Below are 12,189 nucleotides of genomic sequence, written 5' to 3' on the forward strand. Positions count from 1 at the left end.
TCGTCTTAATTGGAAGATACCTAGAAACTGTTGAATAATGTCATATTCATTGTTCATTGTCAAAAGGTATATGTCTACACTGAGCCAAAATTCAAAAGTTCAAAAAGGTTTAGTTGATAAAATGTTAATGGAAGTTTAACACAGGATTAAAAGCAAACTAACTAACTCGTATAGGTGTTTGTTTTTTTTTTTGTTAAGCGCGAAGCTACACAATGCTCTGACCACCGCGAGTATCGAAACCCAATTTTTAGCGCTATAGGACCTCAGATTTACCGCTGAACCACTGGTGAGAGGCATAAAAATGTTAAAACAAGACAATTACAAAACAAAAGTAATAATTAATGGCGGGCCAAATTTACAAGACAGTTTTTTTTATATTTTATGATCACATTATAAATATAAAAAAGGAAATACACAGTTGTTGAAACTTATTTTTTATCCGTTAATTCTGATATGTCTCTACTTTTTTCCTGATATATTAAAAACTGTCTTTAATGTAGGTGACTGGGCTGTGCAGCAAATAAAAATCAATTCTAAAATAACATCTGTCATACAGATATACGGCAAACACTTCTACATAATCAATACAACAATACATAGGCAAGCTTTTGGGTAGATCAAAATCTTGTAAAGCAAGAAGTTCCAAGCTAACACATCTAACAATCTGATTTGTTACATTCGTCTCCATTATTACATACGCACTTGAATGTTCATCAAAACAACTAACAAAGCGCACATCGAACACAAGAGTTCTTCCTTGAATGTTCATCAAAACAGCTAACAAAACGCACATCGAACACAAGAGTTCTTCTTCTTTTTTTCAATAAGAACATGAGAATTTCCTTTCACTTTATTTTCATACAAGAGAATGAATATATTCCCACTTTTCACTTAAAAACAGTCTCATATAATGCATTCCGAATACAAGAAAGAATATCTCAGTAAATTCAATCATGAAATCATTTATGATGTATTTTTTAATATCATCATAAATATCCTTAAACATACAAATTATCAAAAGTTCTAAAGCCTTTGATAAACAATGATTTCATACATTCAGGATTAAACGTACAGAAGTAAATACAAATCAATGGTGAAGAGACTGAAGGGACAGTGACTGAAACACACATCTTATACGGAAAAAGATGAAAAACTGTAACATTTTATCTATATGTTTATCAACTAGATTATATATACATAAATCCTATATGACAGCACTGAAAAATGGTGATGAACTTATCAAATCCCATGTGTATAAGTTTTAAAAACAGATAATGGGGCAAGTGCTTGTTTATCCAAGAGCTTAGCCAAAGCAGCTGTCAACAAAATGAAGGCAGCCTTCGTGCTCTCTTCACTTCTTTAAAATGACATGAAAATGGTTTTTCACGGGAATCTTAACTTGACGAACACTTACAATCATGAAATAATAGGAATATTTTCATTGATTGTAGTAGTCGTTTATCACACAGTCTGGCCTATAGGAAGACGACCCTATATAGTTCATTGAATATACGTTGCTGACTTTATCACCTGCAAACCAGAAAAAAAAGACAGGTAGAGAGATCTGATCAGCTGGAAATAAATATAATGAATAAAGCAATTAATCCTGGGGAATATTTTTAACATAGTGCTGATCTTAGATAAACGATTTATACATATACCAGATAATGTTAGAAAGTTTCCGTTCTTTGACACTGTGTTCACTATAAGCCTGAAATGCGAAAGTTACACAAAACTAATCCTCTCATATATTCAGCAAAATAATTAGTTATAAACTTAAAAATTATTATTCGCCTTCATCAGGGTAAGTTATTTATAATTATATAAATACATGCAATTATTGACTGCCTCACTGTAAAAATATTTTTTATTTTACGAAATATATTAAGTTACAAACTTAATTTGTAATAGAATGAAATATATTTCGAGCTTTTTAAGCTTATAGTTTGTTTATTTCGTTTGGAATAACATAACTGTTTTTGAGACTTCTTGTTTTAATATTCAATATATAAATACAATAGTCATACTTAATAATGATTCGACTGACATGTATAGAAAGTGAAACGGATATTCAAAGAAAATGTTACTGTAATGTAAGAAGTTAGTGGTATGGTATTCAGGGAAATCAATACTTTAACCTAGCATTTGGTTGTGGAAACGCGCTTAGTTAATTGATTCCATTATAATGGAAAGTAGGTTTCAATTTTGTCTGAAAATGGCGTTGAGTGTTGCAGCTATGATCACGTCGTAGACATATATCACTACAAACAACTGATAGTTGCATAGCAACGAAAACGCTGGGTAAACAAATACAAGCATAACTGGAAGAACAAGGTTTAGGTACCTGTTACAACTAGATTCTTGGGCCAATGTACAGTTTCTGATATATAAAAATTAAACTATATTTGAAGAGTAGAATGTATAGATCGACAGTGAAGGAATGAATCTCTAACAGAGAGATATGATAAATAAATACTGAATCAAATATGCTAATCTGTTTTCATTTAATACATGTATGAAGTTATTTGTTTTCTTGCCAAACTGTTTTGTATGAGACATATAACAAATAGCACAAGTAGGGTTTTTCGAAATATTTTGTTATTCGATAAGACTGAACTATGTATTCTTATGAGATAGATTTAACAATGTTATCCACTAGATACGTTATACGTTGAATTAAGATGATGGTTTTCTATGTGTTGTGCATCTATCTGATTTAAAACACATTTAGAAAAAATTAAGATAACCGTCTGCAGAAAATGTTCGGATATTCTGGTGTATTAAACTTTCTGTTTGTACATTTGCACACAATAAATGTTTAATATATACTATTAACATATCGACATAAACTGCAATACCCTTCATTGTTGTTGTTTTTCACATAGATTTAAAAAAAAATAAAAGTATCGTCTTTGCTTAGCATTTTTATAGATCCTATATAAAGGGTATGATACATTGATAGATAGTACATAAAAACTATTTACCTGTCATGTGCGAAAGACTGTATGCAGTGCTGCTTCCTGATGATGATGTTCCATGTACCAAATACGGTTGGGCAGAATGCTGAGCTGCCAGGTAGTTATTGGAAGATGAAGACCCTAGATACAGTGGAGCATTGCACGATAATTTCATATTTGGCGGTGTTTCGGGTGGGGTGTCAGCATGAGGTGGAAGAGGGCTAAACGTAGGAGCTCCCCCGTTGTAAACTACTGACCCCGATGACGGCTGAGAAACGGAATTTGAGGAGGAACTATAACTAGAGTAGGTGGTATTAGAAAAGAAACCAGATGTTTTCCCGCTGGAATTGAGAATGACTGCTCCTGATCTACCATTATGATAACCATTACCAGAAGTTATCCAAGTGCCAGTTCCTCCAACAGTTCCTCTGACTAAACAGTCCTGGGCTTCTGGTACAAAAGGGTTTTGCAAATTAGCCTGCTGTGGTGGGGGACTCTTACTAGTTGCGGTGTCAGCCAATGACCAAATCTTTGGCTTAGAAGAACTTTCTTCTGGAATTTCACAGCTGGTGTCGGGATCTTCTTTGGAATCTGTTGACAAGTCTCGGGGAGAGCTGATAAAAGAACCAATTCCAGAAAGATCGGGGGAAGGACTTGCTGAAGAACCCGATGGAGTGAAACTAACAACGTTTGTGGACAGACCAGATGGTTGCTGATAATCATTAGATATATCGTATGTCGAAGATCCAGAAAACGAAGTATTCTTAGATTTTATTGTACTTCTGAAATGTGTTAGGCTTTGCTCGTCATTTGTTCTGCTGTATTGGTACACATCGTTGTCTCTGCCTAAAAGTATTAATATAACGTTTAACAAGAATAAAAATGACAGTTTGATAAAGATCGGAGACCTGTTGTATTGTACAGATATAAATTGCTCGTAGATCCTAAAATTTTTATCTGCTTAAAAGAAATTATAACTCATCTGTCTCCTATAAACATTCAACATAATTATATAGATTTAGATTCTGAAAAAAATGCTATTATGACTAAATCAAAAAAGGAGCATCAAACAGAAATAACTTACAGTACTTTAGTGTTTAATTAAACAAATTTCAAACTAACGTTTCACATTGGCGGTAGCACATCTCCTGTTTTTAAATTATTTTTCTCAAATGACATTATGTCAACATAATAATTGTTAATAGAGGGATAAAGCAAGTTATATTTTTCTAACTTACTACGTAAAGGAATCCACTTTAAGCATACTTTCGTGATGCAACTTATAGATTATTGATGTTTTATTTAAACATATTTTATATTTAACAACACAATTAGTCATATTGATGTAAGTATTTATTTCAAACCAATCTTAAATTAGTAAAATACATTAATTAACGCAAGTTTTAGAGATTTTAGAGTTCATGCTTCATGAGTTTTGTGTGAAATAAGGAAAATAAGCACAGCCATTACAAATGTCTACACATAGAAATTAAAGTTCGTTTCTTTATCAGCGTAAGATTGAAAAAAAAAATTACTGTTATGCTTACACATCAATCAGGTAAAAAACTAGACACATTACGAAAAATTTCTCTTAGCCGTGATGTTGTTAAAAATCACGATTAGTGTACTTTTTAATACAAATTAGTGAATTTTCTATCGTGACGCAATACGCATGGAAACCACTAAAACTGAATATGAATTTGGCTTTAATACAGTCAACATTTTTAGGGGTATTTTAAGTTTTTATAAAGCATATTTTTAAATGAAGTTTTCAGCAAAATAATTTGAGTCTTTCATTTCACTTGAGCCAGAACTATTTTAATTGACTTTTGCTGCCCAGCTATGGTTCCGTCTTTAACTATGAAGACGATATGTTATAACATCAATCTTGATGTCCTTTTTTGTTCTTCAGAAAACATATATATCATGAAAGTCAGGCATATCTTCCTGATGAGGAAGGCATTATATTTCGATGGCGTTTGAAACGTTTCTAGTTGTTGTTCGGTAACTATAACCGGTATTCTGTGACCAATGGTTCCACTTTCCTCAAGATAATAGATATAGCGCTAGTGTTCAAGCTCACAATACATCTTTAGGTACTTAAGATTTACATAAATCGATATGCGTATGCAGGAATTACAAAGTGGAAAGGAACAAAAAGAGACACTTGCCAGTGTTTCACAATAAATTCATTTGCATAGACATGCAACAAAAACTAGACAAAGAATAAAGATAAAACTTATAGTTCGTTTATACAATAAGTTGTTATAATGTTTGAAAATTAGTTCTATATCTGATATTCTACTTGACTTTTAGCATATATGATACTACTTATGAATAGGTAGTTTTTTATTATTATGACTAAATTTTGATTTTAATTCCGCTTACTTTTCGAAACATAAATATTTTAAGCAGTTATACGATTGAAAGTAAAGACGAATATGTAATAATATGTTAACCACCCTATATCTGTTATATCTAGTGCCGATAAGGCCTTTCGCTGAATACCAGGGTTCATCAAGTCGGCTGAGATACAACAGTTTGGTTTGTTTTGAATTTCGCGCAAAGCTACAAGAGGGGTATCTGCGCTAGCCGTCCCTAATTTAGCAGGGAAAAGATAGAGGGAAGGCAGCTAGTCATCACCACCCATCGCCAACTTTTGAGCTACTCTACTACCAACGAACACTGGGATTGACAGTTAAATTATAACGCCTCCACGGCTGAAAAGGTGAGCACGTTTGGTGGGACAGTGATTGGAACCCGTGACCCTCATATTGCGAGTCAAGCGCCCTAACCACCTGGCCATGCCGGGCCGAGATACAATAGACCTAGTCTATGGTAGTTATTTTGGTGTAAAGTTAATAGTTTAGAGAAAAACTATTAATCACCAAGGGTGTTCGAAGATTAGTAATCCTCCTTCACCCTGCTCGAGGTTAAAGATTAGAAGTTCGATGAGAGGTCATCGTTCTAATGGGCCAAGTGCCAATAGACATAGTAGTAGTCTAGGCACTATTTATATCATCAACTGCATGGACAACTACTGTAATGGTGTGAACTAGATTAAGTAAGCGAAGTGTGATTATTATCAATTTTATTTAATCCATTTACAGATTATATAGCTGACCGACTACAAGTTATGACAGTATGTGTTTTTTAATATTAAATCTATGCCAATATTATCCAAGCTTTTTGTAAAATAGACTATAATACTTAAGTGTAATTTGTGTTCCAGTAAAGCTCATTTTTCATTGTAATTGAACATATTTTTCAGAAAAACTTTACACAGTATTTCTACCTCATTTAATTTCTTACCCAACATCACAGTTGAGCTTCATTCAACTTGTGCGATAATATTTCTGTTAAAGTGACTTAACTACCTGACCTTAATAAGATTTCTCATCTTTTACATTAAGTGAATGAAGAAAGTCAGTTCTACGAGTGTAACAGTAGATATTTAGATATCCTTAAAAAAACAAAATGAAATATCACAAAGTTTCTAAATTTCCAAACGTTTATAGGTAAGTTAGTGACTGGTAAGTCTGTTTACTTTTTCATATAGGCTAAGAGCTACTTATACAATTTGAAGTGTTCATAGTTTGCTGAAATTGTATTGTAGAAACGTAAGCTTTAACCTTAATGAAAAAAAAAGAAGACCTTCAATGGAATTTTCTATCCTAAAATTAATCATCATAAAAATCATATATAGGATTATATTTAGCGAAATATGGGTGGCATTAATACTTTAAATGTATTTTAGCTAATAGTAAATAATAGTATCTGGAGAATATAAAATATATCCTTTAGCGACAACCCGTTATTCCCTTTTGTTCTGTTTTGACTTAAAGAGTTCAAAAGAGTGACGACATAATGCATATAACATATTTTAGATTTAATATAGTTAAATACCTTCAGATCTTTTAAGCACTGATATAAAATTAATATGAAATAATAGTTATATAACAAATCGGCAACAGAACAAACCATATTCAACGAACGTTTTGGAATTATACAGATTTCATCATTCGTGATCCGGAAGAGCTTACTTCCAGAATACTAATAACATAATCTATTTTATTATGAAACTTTAATTTAATATATTATTTGCTGTTGAGGCCAATAACTTATTTTTGATGAATGTATAGATTAACATTCTGGAATAATACTTTTTTCTTTAGGTACTGACGAAGTTTTAGCCTGTAAACATACCTGGTATTGAGGCAGTTTTATAGGTACTGACGAAGTTTTAGCCTACAAACTTACCTGGTATTGAGGCAGTTTTATAGGTACTGACGAAGTTTTAGCCTACAAACTTACCTGGTATTGAGGCAGTTTTATAGGTACTGACAAAGTTTTAGCCTACAAACTTACCTGGTATTGAGGCAGTTTTATAGGTACTGACGAAGTTTTAGCCTACAAACTTACCTGGTATTGAGGCAGTTTTATAGGTACTGACGAAGTTTTAGCTTGTAAACATACCTGGTATTGAGGCAGTTTTTATTTGGTATTCTTGATCTGTTCTGCTAGGCTCACTACAATCAACTGTTAACATAAAACCTTCCTCATTAGTAGGGCCGTTGCTCCGTATGCTGACGTCACCTTTTCCGGCATTACTGTCTTCACAGCTGTCATCACCTTTATCTACTTGATCTTGGATTTCCGGTTCCTCTGCATCATTGTTCTTTTTAACGTCCGAATTGTCATCAGGATCAGTTTCAGTTTTGTTTCTTGGTTCCCAAGTCATTTTGTTGTCTCTTTTTAAGCGTCTTCTAGCATTTGCAAACCACGTGGACACTTGGGTCAATGTCATCTTAGTAATGATCGCCAGCATTATTTTTTCCCCCTTAGTTGGGTAGGGATTTTTACGATGCTCGTTCAACCAGGCTTTGAGAGTGCTCGTCGAGTCGCGAGTCACGTTCTTCCTGCGTGCCACGTTCAGTTCTAATCCTCCATACCTAAAAAATAAAAATAAGATAAAATAAAATGAGGTCTCGCTTCCTGTTGTACAAGCTAGCTTGTCCTTCTATTGTCTAGATGTCAACCAATGTGCATAAATAAACAACGAATGATGTGTGGAATTTTAAACTAGAGACGCTAAAGTAGAATAAAGTTGCAGTACATGGTAAAATGTCGCAATACAGAAAGTTGACTTGGCACGTGTAGCAATTAACAGACTAACAAGAGGTTTACTTCATTGTACTAAATTAACGATATATTTTACTTTTTCTACGAAATGTTGTTAACTTGTATGTTTTGATCATCTGACAGGACACAAGAATAAGTAAAGATGAGAATAATAGCCGAGAAACAATCATAATATGAAAAGTAAATTTATCAATACATCCATAAGAAATCAGTTTTATTCTACACGGTAGTTCCATAGTTTTTCTCCCTTATGAAATATAAAATAAAACATTGCACGAATTTATGGCTCGTCAAGCTCCTGAACTGCAGGTAATTACCTTCCACGATAAAGGCAGATTGTTACCTTGTAATGTTAGACAATCAGACAATTTAAACATTTCATTTACTAACGAACATGGTATCTCACTCAGTCCATTAGATTCCTCTGAGTGGGAAATTGTAAGCTAATTGCACCGTTGCGTCGGAATATTCAAAATCATAAAACCCGTCTTTTTGTAACTTTTATAATATAACATAGTTACCTAGCTGGTGGCGCTAATTACTTGATGTTTCATACTACTGACTGAGAAAATACGTATAATGGGGTATTGGCACGGGGAGCAACGACGGAACTCTCTTTGTTAAGTCGCATTGACGTTGTTAAAGACTTTCTTGTTCTCTCATTTTTGCCTCATTATTTTTTTTTCTCATGTAATAGCTTTTATTACGCATCTAATAGGCCCGAAAATAAAACAACAACAAAAAACAAGAAAGGTGACTTTCTCTGAGAGTTATGTAATCCCTATGATAAATATCACAGTTCTTTCAACTGGCCTTACATGGTATGGTATATGGAACTATAAAAACATGAAACTAAAATGGAAAGTTTTTGAAACTATTTGAGATAAAACTCAGATTTTTTACTTTCTTATGTGACTTCTTTCTGATATTAATCCTCCGGACAATGAAACTGAGGGTCCCTGTTGCCACAAAATTGTGCTTCGCACCTTGGGGTATGTTATATGAGTGACAGTGAAATTCCACTATTCGATTAGAGTGACACAAGATTAACAGTGACTGCTGTCGAGTAGCTGTATTTCATCTCTTATATCAGCTCAAAATTAGAAACGGCGGATAGTGCAGATAGCTCTTCCTTAACGTTGCGTGAATATCCGAAACAAACAAATAAATAAAACTCATACCTTGTGAAAGGACAACACGGTCACAGTAATGATAGAATTTGAGTGCACATTGTATACAAAAATTGTCAGGAAATTCATGTCTTTTTTGTTAGAATGATGCCTAACAACATTAAACTTACAATGATAATGAAACTACTATCTCATAACATTTAAAAATTGATGTTGACTCTCCCGGTTAGGCTTAACTGTACGTGCCAATGATTTTATTTCGTAATATCGAAGAGCACTTTCATCCAGAAATACTACCGTAATTGTAAGATAAAATCCACTGAACATGCTTTAAAAGCAGAAGAGAAATCAAACTCTGACACTAAAATACCTTGTGGAACAAGTATTATAAGATTTCAGCAAATACAGGTTTAGGAATCCTATGAAAAACAAGAAAAGAGTTTTCGTGATGATCTTTGAATGTCTATCATTGTATCTCGAAATCGGAAGATCCTAAGCTTAATTACTGACATGACGTACATCATATATAATATTTAAATAATGCAAGATAAAGTTTTAAAACTGAATTCATTTTCGGCAGTGAAAGGTTATTAAAAGATTATTGACTCTGGTAAAGTTATATATATTACAAGGAACTTACACTTGTTTTGTTTTCCTCACGAATTTTAAATCTGGTACCCGTAATTACCCGAAAATCTTAAACCTTAGTATATCAGAAGATTACGTTTGATAACGAATATAAAGTTAAACAAAGCGTTTAGGTATATTGCTATATTTTCTACGTGTACCAAAAAATAACGGACAGTATTCTTTACAAAAATCAAATGGATTTAACACATAAAATTCTGTCTATAGAAACCCTTAATGAGAAACTATAATTATTCATTTGTTTTTTATATAATAATGTTTTTCTAGGCTATGCTGTGATATTATTATATCATGTATTTAATGATGATTATACCTGTATATTTAGTCTTTGGTTTGGTGAAAAGGCTGAACAATGAGCTACCTTCGATCTGTCCGACACGGGAATCTTAACCAGAATATTAGCGTTAAAACTCCCTGTGTAGTTATATTTCAATACACTATATATACGCTGCACATGCTGTTTGTTATGTCACAAGATCAAGAAGAAATCTCATTAGCGATAGCCAAATAGCACACTAAATAGCACACCAAATAAACACAATTATACATAAATTAATTTATAAGTAACAATCTGAGAAAAGAAGAAATCTATATTTATTGACGTATAGAAATGTAAGAGTGTAATTGTATGTTGCGTTTCAACATTAAAGCAAACATTAAGTTTCTACTCTCTGTGTAACAATATTCCATACTTTTAACGACATTCTAAATTATGGAGCAACATTGTCATGCGACATGCTATCCCAAGTTATCGACGAACATGGCTTGTCGGTATTTCATATAGGTTGTTCTTCAAATACTTAATGTAATTAAATGTAACCAAATAAATTCCTCTTAATGGGAGTAAAGTAATGGCATGCGTTAAATACCCGAAAAGACTTCGTATACGAAATATTTTGTTACGTGAATTCGGAAACTAACGTAACAACGAAGCACGTCTATATGGCGAAACTAAATATACTTCTGATTAATCTGCTTCCCATTTATGGTTTATTATATTGTAAACATGATCATTATATATTACACTACACAGACATAAAGTCACAGCAAAATAGCTGCGCAAGTCCATATCTGGCATGGTCTGGTAGTTAGGGCACTCGACTCGCTCTATTCGTTGGTAAAAGAATAGCCCAAGAGTTGGTGGTGCGTGATGTTGACTAACTTACCTTCCATTTAGTCTATCACTGCTAAATTAGGAACTGCTAGCATAGATATCTCTCAAGTAGCTCTGCGCGAAGTTCGAAAACACACAAACCGTTCAGATACTGAGAAGACAGAAACGTAGAATATCCAAACATTATTCAATAATTTGTTATTTTAACTAACATTACTCAAAAGCAGTCGTTCACTGTGGTGAATCTTGTTGAATGTAGGTTCATTATTGTGGTTACTATTGAACTACTAGGTGACATCCTCTCACAAAACTGTCTTGTTGTTGTTACAGGTTAAATTAGAAATGATTATCTCAAATATGTCGATACCAAATTTATATACAGGTTTGGAGAGAGATATAGCACTAATAACATGTTTCATCTATGAAAAACAGAAAAAGATTAATATTAGCATTAAGTCCTGGTATACATATATGCAATATTAGTAGACCATTCTGCAAATGTAAATATATGCAAATACTGCAGATTCTTATCTTGAATACATTGACCAGATACAGAAACCAAGTAGTTGCATAGCCACGGCATTTTCTTCTGTATTCTCGGAACCTTCGCAATATATTTAATCAAACAAATGGCTCCACGACAAAAATACATGATTTTGTTTTCAATATAACCAGTTTTTAAACACATACAAATACCGAAACGGCTGGGTAAGGCCAACATATTGATTGTCCACAAAACGAACATTTCTTCATCAGTTGGTCATGAAGCATAAGACTTCCTGCTAAAGCAATAACTTACATTTGTTCTGGTTTTAGTCTGTTACTAAATCTCAAGTAAAATAAATACTCCGATGTTTGTAGAATGACACATTCTCTTAAACACTCAAGAAATATGTAAAAGTTGGCAAACTGCATGTATGTTTTAGTATACCCTGTACTTTTAGTCGAAAAAATGATCAGAATCTAGTGTATCAGCTACTGTATCCTGTTACCCTGTTTTGTTTGTAAATGTGTATATATTTGTTGTGTGTGTATATATTACTTACACACCAACATATGCATCAAATGACTTATCTTGAAACTTATAAATATTACAAGAAGTTAAATACTTAAGAACTATTATGTGTATAAGTTTGTTTGTTTGTTTTTAATTATGCACAAAGCTACACAAGGGCTATCTGTGCTCTGCCCACCACGG

At 33.0% G+C, this 12,189-nt stretch overlaps 1 protein-coding gene across 1 annotated transcript in view; it reads right to left on the reverse strand.

The window, feature by feature from the left end:
- Positions 1 to 445: 445 nt before the first annotated feature.
- The window catches only part of LOC106457579 (iroquois-class homeodomain protein IRX-6-like), a 53,553-nt gene continuing 41,809 nt past the window's right edge, over positions 446 to 12,189 (reverse strand). The window contains exons 4-6 of the mRNA XM_022383580.1: positions 7,434 to 7,909; positions 2,985 to 3,803; positions 446 to 1,530 (exon numbers count right to left, since the gene is read on the reverse strand). Of these exons, the coding sequence (XP_022239288.1) occupies positions 1,439 to 1,530; positions 2,985 to 3,803; positions 7,434 to 7,909 (1,387 nt within the window). The 3' untranslated portion in view covers positions 446 to 1,438. The remainder of the gene's footprint in view (positions 1,531 to 2,984; positions 3,804 to 7,433; positions 7,910 to 12,189) is intronic.

Source organism: Limulus polyphemus, unplaced genomic scaffold (assembly GCF_000517525.1).
Source record: "Limulus polyphemus unplaced genomic scaffold, Limulus_polyphemus-2.1.2 Scaffold348, whole genome shotgun sequence".
Classification (NCBI taxonomy): Eukaryota; Metazoa; Arthropoda; class Merostomata; order Xiphosura; family Limulidae; genus Limulus; species Limulus polyphemus.